General features: G+C 58.2%; 1 protein-coding gene across 1 annotated transcript in view; it reads right to left on the minus strand.

Moving 5' to 3' along the window:
* Nucleotides 1-16,859, minus strand: part of COL7A1 (collagen type VII alpha 1 chain) — a 30,691-nt gene extending 13,832 nt beyond the window's left edge. Inside the window, exons 1-64 of the mRNA XM_029917872.1 lie at nucleotides 16,775-16,859; nucleotides 16,091-16,271; nucleotides 15,331-15,496; nucleotides 15,163-15,256; nucleotides 14,910-15,071; nucleotides 14,510-14,673; nucleotides 14,304-14,433; nucleotides 14,090-14,206; nucleotides 13,841-13,987; nucleotides 13,636-13,752; nucleotides 13,413-13,562; nucleotides 13,203-13,331; nucleotides 12,475-12,618; nucleotides 12,260-12,385; nucleotides 12,014-12,157; nucleotides 11,297-11,416; nucleotides 10,997-11,140; nucleotides 10,544-10,669; nucleotides 10,299-10,445; nucleotides 9,996-10,118; nucleotides 9,523-9,669; nucleotides 9,135-9,269; nucleotides 8,900-9,046; nucleotides 8,682-8,818; nucleotides 8,266-8,392; nucleotides 8,034-8,180; nucleotides 7,774-7,946; nucleotides 7,635-7,670; nucleotides 7,537-7,563; nucleotides 7,400-7,444; nucleotides 7,264-7,326; nucleotides 6,756-6,827; nucleotides 6,628-6,663; nucleotides 6,459-6,494; nucleotides 6,226-6,297; nucleotides 6,037-6,114; nucleotides 5,767-5,793; nucleotides 5,632-5,685; nucleotides 5,428-5,490; nucleotides 5,284-5,343; nucleotides 5,136-5,171; nucleotides 4,882-4,926; nucleotides 4,767-4,802; nucleotides 4,373-4,417; nucleotides 4,254-4,289; nucleotides 4,095-4,127; nucleotides 3,687-3,719; nucleotides 3,456-3,509; nucleotides 3,320-3,379; nucleotides 3,194-3,229; nucleotides 3,006-3,086; nucleotides 2,868-2,903; nucleotides 2,633-2,677; nucleotides 2,436-2,507; nucleotides 2,174-2,218; nucleotides 1,899-1,925; nucleotides 1,664-1,693; nucleotides 1,465-1,545; nucleotides 1,353-1,388; nucleotides 1,241-1,276; nucleotides 1,071-1,151; nucleotides 779-814; nucleotides 311-373; nucleotides 21-65 (exon numbers count right to left, since the gene is read on the minus strand). Of these exons, the coding sequence (XP_029773732.1) occupies nucleotides 21-65; nucleotides 311-373; nucleotides 779-814; nucleotides 1,071-1,151; nucleotides 1,241-1,276; nucleotides 1,353-1,388; nucleotides 1,465-1,545; nucleotides 1,664-1,693; nucleotides 1,899-1,925; nucleotides 2,174-2,218; nucleotides 2,436-2,507; nucleotides 2,633-2,677; nucleotides 2,868-2,903; nucleotides 3,006-3,086; nucleotides 3,194-3,229; nucleotides 3,320-3,379; nucleotides 3,456-3,509; nucleotides 3,687-3,719; nucleotides 4,095-4,127; nucleotides 4,254-4,289; nucleotides 4,373-4,417; nucleotides 4,767-4,802; nucleotides 4,882-4,926; nucleotides 5,136-5,171; nucleotides 5,284-5,343; nucleotides 5,428-5,490; nucleotides 5,632-5,685; nucleotides 5,767-5,793; nucleotides 6,037-6,114; nucleotides 6,226-6,297; nucleotides 6,459-6,494; nucleotides 6,628-6,663; nucleotides 6,756-6,827; nucleotides 7,264-7,326; nucleotides 7,400-7,444; nucleotides 7,537-7,563; nucleotides 7,635-7,670; nucleotides 7,774-7,946; nucleotides 8,034-8,180; nucleotides 8,266-8,392; nucleotides 8,682-8,818; nucleotides 8,900-9,046; nucleotides 9,135-9,269; nucleotides 9,523-9,669; nucleotides 9,996-10,118; nucleotides 10,299-10,445; nucleotides 10,544-10,669; nucleotides 10,997-11,140; nucleotides 11,297-11,416; nucleotides 12,014-12,157; nucleotides 12,260-12,385; nucleotides 12,475-12,618; nucleotides 13,203-13,331; nucleotides 13,413-13,562; nucleotides 13,636-13,752; nucleotides 13,841-13,987; nucleotides 14,090-14,206; nucleotides 14,304-14,433; nucleotides 14,510-14,673; nucleotides 14,910-15,071; nucleotides 15,163-15,256; nucleotides 15,331-15,496; nucleotides 16,091-16,271; nucleotides 16,775-16,859 (5,526 nt within the window). The remainder of the gene's footprint in view (nucleotides 1-20; nucleotides 66-310; nucleotides 374-778; nucleotides 815-1,070; nucleotides 1,152-1,240; nucleotides 1,277-1,352; nucleotides 1,389-1,464; nucleotides 1,546-1,663; nucleotides 1,694-1,898; nucleotides 1,926-2,173; nucleotides 2,219-2,435; nucleotides 2,508-2,632; nucleotides 2,678-2,867; nucleotides 2,904-3,005; nucleotides 3,087-3,193; nucleotides 3,230-3,319; nucleotides 3,380-3,455; nucleotides 3,510-3,686; nucleotides 3,720-4,094; nucleotides 4,128-4,253; nucleotides 4,290-4,372; nucleotides 4,418-4,766; nucleotides 4,803-4,881; nucleotides 4,927-5,135; nucleotides 5,172-5,283; nucleotides 5,344-5,427; nucleotides 5,491-5,631; nucleotides 5,686-5,766; nucleotides 5,794-6,036; nucleotides 6,115-6,225; nucleotides 6,298-6,458; nucleotides 6,495-6,627; nucleotides 6,664-6,755; nucleotides 6,828-7,263; nucleotides 7,327-7,399; nucleotides 7,445-7,536; nucleotides 7,564-7,634; nucleotides 7,671-7,773; nucleotides 7,947-8,033; nucleotides 8,181-8,265; nucleotides 8,393-8,681; nucleotides 8,819-8,899; nucleotides 9,047-9,134; nucleotides 9,270-9,522; nucleotides 9,670-9,995; nucleotides 10,119-10,298; nucleotides 10,446-10,543; nucleotides 10,670-10,996; nucleotides 11,141-11,296; nucleotides 11,417-12,013; nucleotides 12,158-12,259; nucleotides 12,386-12,474; nucleotides 12,619-13,202; nucleotides 13,332-13,412; nucleotides 13,563-13,635; nucleotides 13,753-13,840; nucleotides 13,988-14,089; nucleotides 14,207-14,303; nucleotides 14,434-14,509; nucleotides 14,674-14,909; nucleotides 15,072-15,162; nucleotides 15,257-15,330; nucleotides 15,497-16,090; nucleotides 16,272-16,774) is intronic.
* Between the last annotated feature and the right edge of the window lie 468 nt (nucleotides 16,860-17,327).

A 17,327-nucleotide genomic window follows, 5' to 3' on the forward strand; every position in this document is an offset into this window, starting at 1 on the left:
TGTCTGCCCAGGAAACTCACATTTTTCCCATTCAGGCCAGGCTTGCCATCCTCTCCTGGCTTTCCCTGTGGGAACAGATGGTTGATCAGAAGTCAGGGCTCACATGAGGGCAGTAATGGGGCAAAAGGGTACCATGAGATGGGCCTGGATGGCTCAGTTGGTAGAGCATGAGGCTCTTGATTTCAGGATCATGAGTTGGAGCCCCACGTTTGGGTGTAAAGATTATATACATACGTACACACATACATACATACATATGTATATGTAAATCAACTTTTAAGAAATGGGTACCTTGAAAACTCAGTCTTACCTGGGCTCCAGGGAGGCCAGGCGGGCCAGGGGGGCCAGGTTCTCCTCGGAGGCCTGGAAGACCCTGGAAAAAGTTTTTGCTGGGATTCAGAGAACCACTGAAAGAGTCCCTGGAACACACCCATGGACTGCGGAGGACCCTGTTAAAGTCCTCCTTGAGTGTAGACACCCCCAAAATTTGGAGGTTTCACTGAAATCATCTGAGGCAGAGACTCCATTGGTTAGGGGTCCCCTGCTAAAACTCCCAAGGCAGAACCCACAGGACTTGGGGGACCTAATAAGACCCCCAAAGCAGAGATGGTCAGAAAGCTGGACCCTGCTCAAATCTGCCTGCCAGGGACTGAGACCCCTCCCAAGGACAAGGATGGAGCAACTGCTCCTACTCCCAGTGAGGCTGTGAAATGATGACCCTGGGCAATTTATGCTGGACCCTGAGCCACCCATGGGCCTAAGATCTCCCCTCACTTACGTCTCTCCCTGGGTCTCCAGCTTTGCCTGTAGCACCCTGAAGAGAGACTCAAAGTCAGGGGGTCTGCAATGATCATGAGGTCAGGAGTACCACCCACTGACAGCCCCACTAGTTCCTGTGAACTCAGGGCCTGCAAGGTACTAACACCCCCCACCCAGGAAGGTTCTAGGAAAAGACACAGATACCCCACCTAGCTCCCAAGCTTATCAAGACCAAGAAGACCCAGATGAGGCTGGGGTCATATGAAGAGGGAAGGGAAAGGTGTGACCAGACCATGACCATCATGACTCACATGCAGCCCAGGGGGGCCAGGGGCTCCTGGTTTACCATCCAGCCCACCACGGCCATCCAGGCCAGGTGGACCCCGGTCACCCTGAGGAAAACAGAGAAGTAAGAGGCCTCAAAGGATTAAGATGGACCTAAGAGCCTGGCTCACGGCTGAAAACCTCCATGCCCTCTCACCTTCTCTCCTGCCGGACCTCGGACACCTGGGTCCCCCTGGAGGAAACAAAGTCAGATAAGAGGTGAGGGCGAGAGGAGGATTGAGGCTGCTGGGGCAAAGAGCATCACTCACCTGAGGGCCTGGGGGCCCCCGGAGTCCACTGATGCCCTGAGGATAGGGGGAGGAAGAAATTAGACCAGGCTTTCCCAGGCCCACACCTCCTCATGGGACCAAGCACACTCACCCTCTCCCCAGTGGCTCCAGGGGGGCCTGGGTCACCCTTGGGGCCTCGAGGACCCTCCTGTCCACGGTCCCCAGGCTCTCCCTGTGGCAGAAACAAGCTCGTTGAAAGAACGGCCCTAGGGCTGCAGGCATGCCCATCACAGGGGCACCAGGAGGCTTCCCTGTGCTCAGGGCTTCATTCCACCCACAGACCCTGATACCTTCTCTCCGGCTCCAACTCCCGTGTCTACCTGTGGGAGGCGGCGGGGAGGAGGGATAGCCAGTGAATGGTTCAACACGGAGAAGCGGGGCCAGTGAGGGGTTATGGGATCAATGGAGCTATCAGGAGGCCATGGGGAGAACTAGGGGCAGTGGAAGAGATGAAGGGACACCATGTGGCACCAACAGGGGCAAGTGAGGGAAAGGACAGAGGATCAGACCCAGATAAGCTCTTACCAGACGTGCAGGAAGTCCTGGGAGACCCTGGGAAAGGAAATTATTATGGTCAATAGAAGCCCTAAAATCCCAGGGCATAGCTGTTCGTCCCAGGCTCAACTCTGCTCCCCAATTCCCTGAAGCACCCCAATGCCAACACCCAAAAAACAGATCAGGCCTGGAGGTGGCCATCAATGCTCCCTAACTTGACCTCCAGACCCCTTATGTGCATACTGACCAGACCAAGCACTGGAAACCCCTATTCCTCCCAAGCCCAGAACACTGGTATTACTCACTGGCTCCCCACGGTCACCCTTGGGTCCAGATGGTCCAGGGCTGCCCTGTAGAAAGTCAGGGGGTCACTCAAGATAGGCAGCAGTTTCAGGAAGCTTTGGAAGCAAACTAAAGACTCATGGGGAGCCTGGTGGCCTTTGGGGGTTGTGATGAAGGGGTCACAGAGCATTGTGAGCATTTAGCATTATAGGGTTGGGATGGCAGGAGCGGGGGCTGGGAACTGGATGGCTGAAGTTGGAGTTAGGGGTCAGGGTTGGGACTCACGTTTCGCCCATCCTCTCCAGGATCTCCTTGGTCTCCCTTCTCACCCACAGGTCCCCGAGCTCCAGGTGCCCCCTGGGGAGAGCAGCTGGTCTGAGATAGGCCCTCCTGGTATTCTGCAGGTTCCCCATCATCCCCAAAACCATGCCTGAGTTTCCTATCATGCCATGCATCCCCTTATTTCTCCCTGATAGCCTCACCCGAAGGCCACGCTCTCCAGCTTTTCCGGGCAAACCTGGGTCACCCTGGTGATGGAGAGAAAACCACACTGAGCAGGTGGCTTGGGCTCAAACTGACTCAAGGAGCAGGGGTTGAGAAGGGTCTGGGCACCAGATAGGCAGTAGGCAAGGGAATGAACTGGAGGACCTGGTGGGTCCTCCAGTCCAGTGGGATCACAGTGCAAGGGTCAAAAATTACAGTGGGAAGGAGTCTTACCGGGGGACCCTCATCACCTTTCTCTCCAACTTCACCCTGAGAGACATGAGAATCAGTCCTGGTCCCAGGATTCCCCACGATGATGGCAACACACTACTCCCCTACCCCCCAAAACTCCCCCAACTCCAGCTTTCTTACATCTCGTCCTCGGGGACCGACAAGTCCTGGGGGGCCAGGCCTCCCAGGGTCTCCCTTCTCTCCAGGAGGCCCTGAGTCTCCCTGTGGAGGAGGCAAAAGTGGGGTGATACAGGATGCATGTAGCAGCCAGTCCTTGAGGATTGGTAACCCCAAAAACCTTGAGGTTACCCAAAGTCACAGGTACTCACCGTGGGTCCAGCTCTGCCAGTCAGGCCAATGGGACCCTGCAGGGTGTAGAGGGGGTACAGGACTTAGTTGGGGCTCCTGGGTACTACCTCTTCTCCTACCATACTCCCGGCCCCACATTTATTCACCCGGTCTCCAGGGTCTCCTTTGGGGCCAGGGTCTCCTTGAAGAACCAAGCCGGGTGGGCCCTGTGGCAAAAGGATCAGAAGTCAGGGAGCATAACCTTCACCTCCCTACCCCCTTAGACACTTTCCCTTCACTCACCCGCTCCCCTTTGACTCCTGTAGCTCCTTTAGGCCCCATGGGCCCCACGTCTCCCTGGAGGCAACAAAGATCATCAACCATCAACATCAGCTCCAGGTCCCATGACCTCACAATCCAGCAACCATGCCACAACCCTATGACTTCCAGGGACCTCCAGGAAAGCCTAAAGGCAGACCCATGACCTTGACCTCAACTCTGGGTCAGCTTCTTCTTCACTCTCGCCAGAATTACCTTCTCTCCTTTGGCTCCAGCACCATCAGGTCCCTGAAAACAAACAGGACAGACACATTTGGCTCTGCCTGGGGACATACAGTACACACAGTACTATGTGATTGACTGGTAATGGGGTAATACAGAACTGGAAGTCATAGAGCTCAGTCTCTGTCCAGAGGTCACAGAGACACCGCTGGGAGCAGGGCAGGGGTTACACAGAGTTCATGACCTGTTTGATGGTCACGGTGTCACAAGTTACAGCCAAGAGTCAGGAGATGCATTATGGCATCAGGAGAGTCACAGAACCCAAGGTTCTGGGTCCCAAGGGTCCCAAGGTTATGGGTTCTCAGCCTGGAATACTGGTCTACTCGGGCCAGTGTTCAAGGAGCCATGTTGTGCTCAGAGCCCCATCCTCCCTTTGCTCACCACTGCAGGGTCCCCAGGGCGACCAGGCTCCCCCTGTGGAAAAAGGATGGAGGCAGGATGGGTCAGAGTCCCATCTGGGGACTCCAGGTTCTGGTGTCCCACCTGCCACAATCCCAAGTGCAGGAGGTGGGAGGGACTGGCCCCCAGGCAATGACTCACCTTCTCTCCTCGTCTGCCAGTGGGTCCTGGCGGCCCCTGCATGTGGAAAAGATGTGAAACCAGAACAGGAGGAACATTTGAATGCCCCTCTCCCCGTCCTACCATAGTTACAGACTCACTTCGGGCCCCTCAGCTCCCGGACGTCCAGCCACTCCAGGCAGCCCCTGGGGAAGAAGAGCAGAATTACTGATCCAGGGCGGTGTGCTGGGAGATAGTAAGAAGCAAGGGCTAGAGATTGTGGGGGTGCTGAAGAGGGCATGAAAGGTCAGGATTTAGGTGGCAGGGGTCAAACTCAGCAGGATGACAGAGACGTCAGTGGACGTCAAGGTCAGTTCAGCAGGGTCAGGAAGTAAAAAGCAGGTCCCGGGGTTGAGGGTTGGAGAGTGCATCAGCAAGAGTCATTGAGGAAAAGTGGAGGGCCAGGGCCAGGGGCATCAGGGTTGAGAAGTGAGAACCAGGTGGGGGCACAGAGCGCAGGTCAGCTGGGCACTGGCATGGGGTCAGAGGGCTCACCTGGGGTCCTGCTGGGCCCGGGGGTCCACGTTCACCCTGATGGAACAGAATGGGTCAGGGCTAAGTCTGGCCACAGACCCTCTGGGGCCCTGAGAGATCCCTAGGCTGCACTTACCTTCTCTCCAGTCTCACCCGCAACCCCTTTCAGTCCTCTGTCACCCTAAGGGGAGAGAGTTAAAAGAGGCGCCTTGACTGTCAAACCCTAGAGAAGGCTTCTCAAACTCTAGCTATCATCCTGCCTCCAAAACCACAACCTCTGACCTGGTGAGAGCCCTCATCTCCTGATCCCTCCACATGCCCCCAGCCCAGCCTTATAGTGGTCCCAGTGTGTCACACCCACACCTGACCCCCCCAAAAAGCGGCACTTACTTTGGGACCAATGTCTCCAGGAGGTCCTCGTGGGCCCTAGAAGGGGTTTGGAGACTTGGGTTTGGGCATAAGGATAGGGTAGAGGATGGGAAGCTGAGGAAGCTGTGCCCCTCCCTCCCCGCCCCAGAACTCTTGCCCCTGCACTCACCCGTTCACCTGGGCTCCCGGGCTGTCCTGGGAGGCCTGGAGCTCCATCCTCACAGTCACCCTGAAGAAGAAACAGATGAGTGGAAGACCCTACCTCCCTCAGCCCCCACCCCAGAATGGGCAACCAAGAGGTCAGGCTTCGTACCTTTTCTCCTTTCTCTCCAGAAGGGCCAACTGGGCCTTGGGGTCCAGGGCCTCCAGGAAGACCCTAAGAGAAAGTAAATGAAAACGTGAGCCCCAAACTGCGATGCCCAGCACCCACCCACTGCCCTAGAAGAGCCTCAGCCTCAGTATCCACACCCCTGAGATGGCCCCCAAGTTCCCCAGCAGAGCCTCAAGGCTCCCTCACCGGAAGCCCAGGCTCCCCTGGAATAGTGCCACCATCACCTGGTCCTGGGGGGCCCTGAGAGAGGACAGCAGGTGAGGAGTGGCCAACAGGAATCAGGCTCCATCCCACCCCCAGAACACCTTGCCCCTCGCTTACCCGCTCCCCACGATCGCCTTTGTCACCCTGGAAGACAGATCATGACCCCATGACCCTGGACCACACCTCCATTCCCCAGTATACCAGGAGAAATGAAGGTCATGTCCACAAATTGGATTACAAAGGTCATGGTGAAACTGAGGAGTCACGGGGGAGTAAGGGGTCATATGGGGTCAGAGCAACCAGTAGGGGTTATATGGGCTCAAATAGGGTCACCAGATCACTGGATCACATTGAGGTCATGAGACCATAAGGGGGTCATGCTATCACCTTCACAGCCATTCCAGGAAGTCCTGGGGGACCACGGGGTCCTGGGTCCCCCAGTGAGCCACGGGATCCAGGGAGGCCCTGATGGAGGAGACAAAGTGTAAAGTACAACTCCACTGACCCTTACTCCCACCCTGCCTCCTACTGGTTCCCCACCACACATCTCCTGCCCCCACACAGCCTAGAACTTACTGGAGGTCCAGGGTCCCCTTTCTGCCCAGGAAGCCCTGGGCCCGCGCCTCCAGTGACTCGTCCGGGCTCTCCCTGCAGGACAGAAAGCAACGAACAGGATTCAGGGCATGGAAGCCTTGGGCAGGAGTTTCTAGAAGTGCCCAAGTATTCCTTATCATGCCACCAGCCCTGCACAGCATCCAGTCTATCCCTCCCAGAGACACCCTGGCTCCCTCTCTTCCCCCTTCACCTACCGGCTCTCCCTTTGGGCCTCGAGGTCCTCGCTCTCCCTGAGGACAAAATAGGGCAGAGGGTGATGCTTGGGCTCAAGTGTATCCACACTGCCCGCCCCCTACAGGTTCCCACTCTGCAGAAAGAACTTTGGGAAAATGCTGGGTGAGCAAAGAAGGGAAAGCAACTTACTGGATCTCCACGAGGCCCAGGCCACCCTGGGGAGCCCTGTAAATGGAAGCAGTCAGGACAGTCAGACCACCCACTCACCCACTCAAGCAGAGTCCTACCATAGGACCTGCAGAGCAAGGCTTGCTCACCTTGGAGCCAGGAGTTCCAGGAGTCCCAGGGCGGCCGGGGATGCCTGGAGGCCCATCTGCTCCAGGAAAGCCCTAAGGAAGCAAAGAGGTCAGGGCAGGAAGGGACCCTCCTTCCATGCCCTCTGTCTTCTGGAGGAGCCCAGACTATTCTTTGTCTGGACTCCACCCCACAGGCCCGAGTGTTGCTGGGGTGGAGCAATGGGGCAGAGAAGCAGCCTTTCTGAGCTAAACAGGGCCTCATCCCAGGCACCAGGGCAATGATAAGACGGAGGGCCTTCCCTGCTTCTGGGATTTAGAACGTACACCCAGGCTCTCTGGGGGAGTCTCAAAACCCCACTGGCTGCTCTACTTTAGGCCCTGCCGCAGAGTCTCTGGTGTGGTTTAAAATGTCCACTAAGGCTTCTAGGAGTACCCTGTAGTTCTAGCCCTGCTCTTTCCTTCTGTCTTCTGAAAACCCTGATAACACTTAGAGGAGTGTCTTCAGGGAACCCCAATGGTTTCCACTCACCCTTTCACCCCTTGCAACAGTACTTCCAGGGGAGCCTGGGGGGCCAGGAGCACCAGTCCTGCCCTGAGAAGAGAGAGCGGGTAAGGAGGTAGTATGCCAGGCAGGGGGCAGAGGACAGGCATGCAGAGGCACTCACCGGGAGGCCGGGGGGGCCGGGAGGCCCGGCTTGTCCTTTCAGGCCCTAGGAAGGGTGATCAGTGAGCCCTGTGCCATCAACTTCCCTCAGCCACACTGAACCCCAACCATTCTCCGCCCCCAACTAGGGCCACTCACCATCTCTCCGGGTTCCCCCTTCTGACCCTGGGGAAAGATATGTCACATGAGGGTCAGAGTGGCTAGCCCCAGGTACCCTCTCAACTCTGGACACTTACCTTTGGACAATGCACTGTGCAAGGCTCTGGCTGTGGCTGTGGACATAAGGTCTCCTTGAGGCTAGGCAGTTCTCCCAGGAGTTCTCAGACTCCCTCTCCCCACCCAGTTACCCCTCCCCAGAAGAGGCCCTTTACAAACCTGGGTGGCCAAGGCTGTCTGACACAGGGATGTTGCCAAACTACTGACTGCCCGGTCTAAGCTCGGACCATCATCCACAGCAAAGAAAGTCTGGACAGGGTCCATGCCTGGTACCAAGCGACGCAACTGTTCCGGGTCAGCTCCGGCCTGGCCCAGTATCATCACTCTGAGCCCTAAGGAGGGGTCCAGCAGCCGGGATGACAACCCTGCTGGAGCTAGTCCAACTCCCAGGCCCCATCCCCACCAGCCCTACTCCTCACCAGCAGCCTGGGCCTCACGGATAGGGTTGAAGATGTCACCTCTCAAGGGCTCATCTACTAGCAAAACCATTACCCCTGGTACATGCTGGCGGCGCCCGGGAGCATCTGGTGCTAATAGGCGTCTGTGGGCAGTAACCACAGCTGTGCCTGGGAGAAAGAACATGTCAGAACCCAGGGGCATCCAGCTCCCAACAGGTAGGCCCCAAGAGCCCATGTCCAATGCAGTCCTTACCCAGGTTGTTCCCACTTGGGTCCGTGTAGGGGATGCTGCGGATATTCTGCAGGATGTTGTTAGGATCATAGGAGCTATTCAGCCGGAACACAGAGGAGGGCCGATGACTGTAGGACAGGAAGCCAACCTGGGGTGGGGGAACACAGAGCCTGGGGAAGATGACAAAGCAAGGATGACAGAGCCTGTTGGGGGCAGGGCAGATAAAGAGCTCAGGGAATGGGACTAAACCTGAACACTAGGGGGTCAGCAGCGATGGCAGTGTAGGTAGCCACCCCGCAGATGGGGAGATCTGGAGCCTGGAAGGGGATAGGAGACAGACTGGACCAGCGGCGGAGCAGGGAAATGGTAGCTGCTGTGAATGGTGAGATGCGGAGGGGCTGGGATAAGAAGGGATCTGTCTGCCCCTGGGGCCAAACCTGGATTCCCTGTGGCCCAAGAGGCCCAAATGCAGACACCAGACGCTCCAAAGCTGTCTTTACAGCCTCTGCACGATGAATATTGTCCTGAGTGGTGTGCAGCAGGAACACCACATCCATCTGGCCATGAGGACACGCTACAGGAAACGGGGTGAGTTACTGAAGCAGCTGACCCATCCAGCTACCTTCCTAGGCCCCTCCCACTGTGCCCACCTTACCTGGGTTCTGTGTGACAGAGGCCTCAGGACCCCGTACACCCTCCCGGATGGGTGTCAAGGAGAAGGTGTAGGAGATGCCAGGTTCTAGCCCTGTCACTCGCTGGGAGCTCGAGATCCCTGGAAGTGTCTGTGAGGCCCCAGGGATGTCTGCAAAAGATAAAATCTGATTAAACAACAGGAGGCCTTCCACAGAGCTCCAGATGCCAGCCCTCCCCAATCCTGGCCTCCCCTTCACCTTGGTCAGGGCGTCTGAGTGGCTCCCAGGACAGGATGTAGCTGGATACTCCAGACACTGGGGTCCAGGCCAGAGTCACTGAGTCAATTGAAGTGTCCACCACACGCAGTTCAGTGCTAGGGACACGGGGTGACTCTGAAAAAGGAACCAAAGACCAGGGATCAGAGTCTGTCCTGAGAACCCAGAGAGGGGAGATCATCTGAGGAGGTTCTGGGTAGGATTACCTTAGCAAAGGAAGTGTCATGGGAGATCATGCTGGGGTCAACCCAGGGACAGGAATGGTAAGGGGCTACAGGAGGAGTCACTCAGGGTTATGGGGTGCAGGAAACCAGTGAGGGTTATCAGCAGGGGAAAGATCACACCAGGGAAGAGTGGGCTCTGGGCTCACCAGTGCGAGCAATCACTTCTGTGGGGGGCCCTTCTCCAGCTGACCCCAAAACACTCAGCCACACTCGGTATGGGGTTGCTGATTCCAGCCCATCCAGTTCATAGCTGCTGATATCGGGCCCCAAGACCCGGGACTGTTCCTGGCCACCTAAGGCAGTCATGAAAGTGGGGACCCAAGGCATGTGGGAAGATGCTGCAGAGCGGCATTAATGAACTCACCCATCTCACTGACTGACCCCGCTAACCAGATCCACCCTCCTAATTGATCTTCCTTGGTCTCTCTGATCCTGTTCGCTTTACAGATCCTACAAGACTAACCCTTATTGATCCCATCCACCTGGTTGACTGATCCCGCCACACAGCAGACCCCCCCTTCCTTGACAGACGTTGCCCGCTCACTGACCTACCTCTCCAACCCCGCCCCCAGTCCCGCCCCCATCTGTCCCTGACCCCCTACCTAGGGAAACCTCTCACCCTCTGGTCGCCAACGCAGACGGAAGCCGTGTGCCCCAGACACTGGCTGCCAGCTCAGCCTCAGCGAGTGCTCGCCTCGCTGCACTACGCGAAGGGTCCCCAGGGCTGGCGGAGCTTCAGGCGCTACGGAGAAAGCGGGGGACTCAGGGAGGCTCCGCCCCCAACTGGCTCCTAAGCCAATCCCAACCGACTCCTTTGCCAATCCCAGGCTTCATTCTTCCCCGTTAACCCCTCAGAACATAAACCCCGCCCCCAAACCGTGCAGGCCAATCCAAGACTCCCCCCAGCCCAAGCTCCGCCTACGCGTGGTGACGACAATGGAGACCGGTGCTCCCTCACGGTCCCCCACAAGAGCAGTCACTCGCACCGAGTAGCTGACTCCGCCTTCGAGTCCCCGTATTTCTGCGGAGTCTGTGTTTCCTGGGAGCATCTGCTGTGTTGTGGGGCCACCTGGCTAGGCAAGCATGGGCAACCGTTGGGGTGGGGGTGGTTTACCAGAGAGGGCAGTCCCAACCAGGAAGGACAAGGGCAGGGTCAGGGAACCATACCCTCGCTCCGGCCCCAGGCCAGTCTGTACGCTGTGGCTCCAGTGACCCCGACCCAGGTGACCCTCAGAACATCACTGGAAGCATTGAGGATCTGCAGCTTCGACACACTGCCCACGGGTGCAGGGTCTGAGGGCAGAGGCAGAGTAAGGGGTCAGGGGCCACAGGCTGGCTGGCAGAGAACAGGGTGGCAGTGCAAACATGGTCAATGCAGGGAGGTCTAAAGGTCAGTGTGAGGTTAGTATGGACCGGTTAGTGTAGGCAACCTCTGAGAGGGAGGAGGCCAGTGCCCCAGAGTGGGCAGTGTGAAGCAGCCAGGAGGTCACTGAGGGCGGACACTTAGTCAATGTGAAGTCACTGAGCAGTGATGGAATGGTTAAATGGAGCAGTCAGGAATGCACAGTGGGGTGGGGTAGCCAATGAGATGTGATTGCAAGCTGGCCAGGGCCCACTCACCTGTCCTCACAACCACAGAGGCGGGCGACCCATCCACACCAGCCACATGAGGCCACACATGCACCGTGTACTCGGTGTCTGGCTCCAGCCCGTCCAGCTCAGCCACTGTGGCCTCTCCAGAAACCAACTGGGATTTCTCTGGGCCTGGGAGTGAGGATGGAGGCAGCTCCAGGGCTAGCTAGACTCCTCCCCTCAATGCTCCACCTGGACCATAAATAACCCCCAGCCCCTATTCCACCCAGACCTGCCCGCCATGACCCTCCAAAACCTCTGATCCCCTCCAAAATCCCTGGTCCCCACCATAGCCTGAGTGCCAGGAGACCCTGTATCCTGTGGCACCAGGAACCCTGTTCCAGGAGATGGTGACAGATGAGCTGCTGGTCTGCGTCACATGGACAGTCCTCACTGGGCCCAGTGGGTCTAGGGGGAGAAGCAATGGGAAGTCCAATGGGGGAAGCAGTGGAGGGTCTGATGGAGGAGGTTTGGGGGGACTATCTAATAGAAGGCTGTGAGAGTCTAACAGGAGGCAGGGATCCGATGGAGGAGGTAGTTAATGGGCCCAAATGGGGGAAGAACTGGGGGTTGTGACAGAGGAGACTGGGAATCCGAGGTGACAGGTGATAGGAATCTGAGAGAGAAGAGGCTCTGACAGAGAAGATAATAGGGTTCCAATGGAGATCTGAGGAGGCAGTGAGGGGCTCCGACAAAGGGGAAAAGTTTAAGTCTAAGAGGACAGCAAGGTGGAGCATAAAAGGCAGCAGGAGCCTGAAAGATGAGGTGGTGAAAATCTGAGGGCAAAGAGAGTGGGATCTTTGAGGAGAGGCAGAGGAATCTGAAGAAGGTGGGGGCTTAAGAGGAAGAATGGGAGGCAGGAGAAAGCAGGACTCCGAAGGAGAAGGCAGTGGGAATCTGAAGAGGGAGACTGTTCTGAGGCGAAGCAAGGGTCTGTGAGGGGAGGCAGGGGGTTCTGAGTAGGCATTGGCGACCGCTAGTCAAGGGGCTGGGTCAGGCCCTGACCAGTTCGAGCCACGATGACCACCGGCGGACCCTCCTCTCTCCCTCGCAGTGCTGACACAGCCACCTGGTAGGAGGTTCCAGGCCGTAACCCCGTGATATCCATGGCAGTGGATTCTGGGGGTGATGTCTGGCTGGACTCCGGACCTAGGGTCAGAAGAAAGTGTTGGCCTAGCTCTTGCCTGTCCTCTCAATCCCCCAAACCCTGGTTGTTTCTCCCCACAACCGTCCCACACACCGGACACTGACCACTGTCTGTCCTCCAGCTAATCCGAAATCCACTGGCTCCAGGAACAGGTCCCCAGGCCACCCTCACCCGTGTTGCATCTGATGCCACAACTCGTAGCCCTGGGATGGTAAGTGGGGTTTCCGGCTCTGGGGGTTAAAGACAAAGGTCAGGGGTCAAGACCAGGACCAGAGTGAATCAAGCAGCTGTCCTCCCACAATCCCCCTGCAGTGCTCACCTTGGCGGACAGTGAGGGTGCTAGCACTGCCCTCGCGACTGCCCACTCGAGCAGACACCCGCACAGTGTAGCTTAGCCCAGCCCGGACATCATCTAAGTCAAAGGCTGTCTGACTCCCAGGAAGCACCTGGGTCCGCTCAACCCCTAAGAGAGAAGGCAGGGTAGGTGGGCAGGGGTCCGTGAGACACAGGGTTTTGGGATGATGGTGGTCAGTGATGGACAGTGACACAGGATAATGGACCAGTGAGGAGTGGAATGACAGGATGATAGGGGTTGGTGGACAGGGACATGGAATGTAGGATGACAGAAATCAGTGGATAGTAATGTGAATTGACAGGTCATTGATAGACAGTGATGTGGGGTGATGGGGGTCAGTACTGGATGGGGACAGGGGATGAGAGGGCAGCATGGACAGTGGTTCCAGCTAGAGCAACAGAAGGGAAGGGATTGAGCTTGTGATTGTGGAGAAGGGCCAAAGCTGTAGACAGATGTGTGGGCAGTGAGTGGAGACAGATCTGGGTGAGAAGACGAGCTGAGGCAGGGCTGGGAGCAGAAAGACTCTGTGACAGGCCTCAGCTCAGTTGCCACCTTGACGGATAGTCAGACAAGGAGACAGGAGGAGGCTGTGGAGACCCAGGAGTGCAAAGTGTTGGGGTGAAAATGTAATCAGATCCCAAAAGCTGGAACTTTAATGTGCGTCCCGGTGTGACTGTGTCCACCTCACTCACCCTGGGTGCTGCGCACAGTGACACGGTACTCGGTGGCACCGGGGACTGGACTCCAGGATACTCGCATCCGCTGCCCAGGCAGCTCAGTCGCCTTCAAGTCCATCACAGGACCCACGGACAGCTCTGGCCCTGTTGAAGAGCATGGCATGAAGGCTGCCCTGGGCACCCGGACCTTCCCCTCGCGCTTGGCAAGGCCCACGGAGCCCTCACCGGTGGGGATCACAGTTGCAGGCGTGACTACTTCGCGGCCCTCCAGCAGAGTATAGAGCGTGAGGCGATACTCAGTGCCTGGTTGCAGCCCATCTATCTGGTAGCGGGTCACATCGGGGCGCAGCACCACCTTCTGTGGCACCCCCACGCCTGCAAGACGACAGTGTCAGGCTGACTGAACCCAAGCCTGACCCTGCCTGCCGCCCCTCTCCCCTGCACTGACCACTTTCACGCCGCCATTCCAGCCGGTAGCCACGGGCCTCAGGCACCAAGTTCCAGGAAAGGAGAATGGAGGTGGGGCCCAGGATGACTGGGCGGAGGGTCTGACCAACAGAAGCATCTGCCCAGGGCACATGGGACGTCAGTGGCCTCTGTGCCCTACCTACCTGCCCACCCACCTCAAAGAAAGCACCCAGCCTTCTTCTCACCAGTGCGCGCAGTCAGGGAGGTAGCAGATCCTACGCTACGGCCAAGCAGGGTGCTCACAGTCACCTCGTAGTCCTTGTCAGGCTCCAGGTCACGCAGCAACACCGACCCCTGCCCAGGGCCCAGCTCCTGCTGGTGCGTGACACCACCTGCACGGGGGGCACCAAGGGATCAGTGCACCATGCCGACTCAGGACCCTATAATCCTGTGTGAGGTGCCAGGATCCCCCTCGGCCCACACTTCTCACTCACCACTGAGGGCCCGCCATGTCACACGGTAGCCAGTGGCACCTGGCACACTCCGCCAGGCCACCAGGAGGCTGTGGGCTGTGGTATTCTGGATGGTCAGCTCTGGCCCCTCCAGGGCAGCTGGGGGAAGGTCCAGTAGGGATTAGTAGAGTCAGGAATGGGGAGGGGTTACTGGGCGGTTAGGTCAATAGGGTCAGAGGTTAGCAGAATTGCTCACTGGTCCGAGCTGTCCCGCTCACGGCCTCCCCGATGCTGTTGGCGTAGAGGGCTACCACAGTCACTTGGTACTCAGTCAGCGGCCGAAGACCCTGGAGCTGTGTGCTGGTCTCACCAGCTGAGATGCTCACCTGCCCAGGGTCAGAGGTCACTTTACCTTGTCCAGCCAAGTCCCCAGCCCTCCACCTACACTCCTGACATCCTTACCTCCCGCCGCTCGCCCGGCAGTGGCTGTCCCAGCCCTGTCAGAGGAGTGTACTGGACCTTGTAGCCAGTCACAGGGCCACTGGCCGCTGTCCACTGTACTCTCAAGGATTGACTGCCTGCTTCAGACAGCACCAGGTCTCGTGGCCCAGATGTCAAGTCATCAGCTGGGAAGGGTGAGGAGTCAGGCAATCAGGCAGAGGGATCAGGGGTCAGACTTAAAGTGTGGCATTGGGGTCAAGGATAAGGAGCACATGAGGTCAGGTCAGCACCTCTAGGGCCGGATCAGAGGACAGAACCCCCAGCTCAGTGTCAGGAGCACATGGAATGGAATTGGCACTCCCAGGTTTGGGGAGGGAGGTCAGAGGTCTAGGTCAGGGCACAAGTGGGGGCAGGAACTCACTGGGCAGGGTCACAGGCACACCACCAGCAGTTGTGCACACTCTCCGGGAAACAAGGGGCAGCAGCGTCCTCAAGATGCTGAAGTCGTTGACGAAGAAGAAGAAATCACTGGTCGGCTGTGAGGCAACTAGCTTCAGCTCCTCAGGGTCGGCATTCTTGATCCCTGAGGTGATGCCCAATCAGAGGTCAGCTGTCCACGTGACCTCTGACTGGCCCCTGCCACAGCCCACTCGTCTCCCCAGAGTGGTACTCACCCACAGCAAATAGCTTGACCCCCTGCCCCTTCAGCCGTTGGGCAGCCGTGTCCACCAGATCCTGAGACTTCCCATCTGTGATGAGTATGCAGACCTGGGGCAGGTGCAGGGGGTAAATCAATGCTGCCTCAGACAGCTAATGGGGGGCAGGGTAGGGTGGGAGATCACCTTGGGGACACCAGGTCGCGCCAGCTGAGGCAGGAAGACGTTGTCAGCCACGTGGAGAATCGCAGCCCCCGTGCGTGTGTTGCCTCCCTTGTAGCTGAGCTCACGGATGGCTCGGATCACCTCGCTCCCTGAGCCTGAGCCAAGTGCATCGAGGCCAAACTCCGTCCTGCGCAAGGGAGGGAAGGTGGAAATAGGCTAGGGACATTCTCTGGCCCTGGCCTCTAGGAGGCCTGTGGGGTGAGGCCTGTGACTATCAGCCCCCCTTGAGGGTCTTCTTGGTTCTGTGACTCCTGCCCTCCACTCTGAAGCCATTAAGTTAACAAACTCCTCTGGTACCCCTCTGTGCTCTGCTGGTGGCTGGAACTCTTGGGGCTCCCTGCCTCCGGGAGCAGGATGTCTGGTTAATTAAATGTGGGAGGAAGAGTCCAGTTGTAGGGAGGTGGATGTTGGCCAGACAGGGAGGCCCTGTGCGAGGGGAGAGGCCGAGGGCTAGAACATAGAGAGTTCAGGAGACTTGGGGCATCTGACGCCCCTGGCTCTCCATCTCCAGATGAGAAAAGACAGCCCTGTCTTTTCAGGACAATAACCTGGAGGTGTCTCAGGGGTGAGGACTCTACCTCGGAGATCCCTGCCTCTGTCTCCAGAGGCGGGTCTCTGGATTCCCCAAAGCCTGGCCTAGGGGTTTCTGGGTTCTCTGCTTCTGTGGGGGAAGAGTCCTGGACAGATCTCTGAGTCCCCAGCTCCAGGGGCTACCACTCACCGTGGATCGTCGCTGTACTGCACGGCAGCGAAACGCACACCTTGTGCACTGGCTGCCCCAGAGAAAGGAAGCACCAGTCCCTCCAGGAAACTGCGCACTTCACGGAAGTTGCCTCGGCCGATAGACGAAGAGCCATCAAGTAGGAACACGATGTCAGCAGCATAAAGGCGAGTGCAGGTCACTGGGGCAGGGAGGAGCCATCATGCTCTTGTCTTGGAGCCCACCCACCCCTCCCTGCGCTGTGGTCCCTTGGCACCAGGGGCTGGGGGGAGGATAGAGTAGGCCTCATCAGCTAAGTGAATCGCCCAGGCTGCCTTGGGTCTGGGAGACTTGGAGGGTGGCACGGAAGGGCCCAGAGCAGACTCTCCATGGAGGACTGGTGTGTGCAGGGAAGGGAGAGCCACAGACGCGGGTGTGGATCTGGGGCTGAGGTTGGCTTCAGGGGGCAGAGTAGAGCGATAGAGAGTAGGCGACCCGGTGCGCATCTGGGGAGCCAGAGTCTGGGACCGATTAGGATAGGGTGAGGTTTGGGAGAGCCAGCGCGGGGCTGCAGCGGAGGGTTTGGGGAGTCGGGGGAGAGTTAGTAGGGATGCAGGTGGGGTTGTGGAGGTGGGGGGTCCCAGATGAAAGCCATAGGTGACTGGGTGCAGCGCCTTGGACGGCGTCCTTCCCGGCGGTGCCCACCTCTCTCTCTCTGCTGGGCCCGCACTCGGAGCGCCCCTGCCAGGATCCCCGCGCAGAACGCGGCCACCAGGAGCGGTAGCCTCATCCTGGGTAGGGAAGACGGTCAGCCAGGCCCCCAAGCCTCTGTCCCTCGGCCCGCGGCTGTGGCAGGTCCGAGCCCAGCGCTCCCCCACCCCTAGCCCCGGTCTTGCCTGCCGGTGCCTCAGTCCGCCGGCTCCCGCCGCCAGCCGTTGCTGCAATCCAGACGCCACAGCAGAGAAAAAGTCCCTGATCCCGGGGGGGCGGAGCTGCGGGCGGGGTCCCAGGCGGCCCGCCCCCCACCCAGCGTCCCAAAGGTCGCCGCCCCCACCACCCCTGCCCGACGGAGGATCTGAGTCCACTTAAGTGTAAAGCCCCCCGCCTTCTGTGGCTTCCAGGACTCCCCCAGAAGGTTCCTGACAAATGCTGAGGGAAACCTCTCCAACTCTGTTTAGGGTCAGAAGTCTTGGCTGCTTTAAGGTCAGAGTGTCTAGTGTCGTGACTGCTGGAGGCTGGAATTCAAATAGGTTCCTGG

The sequence above is a fragment of the Suricata suricatta genome, chromosome 12 (assembly GCF_006229205.1).
Source record: "Suricata suricatta isolate VVHF042 chromosome 12, meerkat_22Aug2017_6uvM2_HiC, whole genome shotgun sequence".
In the NCBI taxonomy this organism is placed as follows: Eukaryota; Metazoa; Chordata; class Mammalia; order Carnivora; family Herpestidae; genus Suricata; species Suricata suricatta.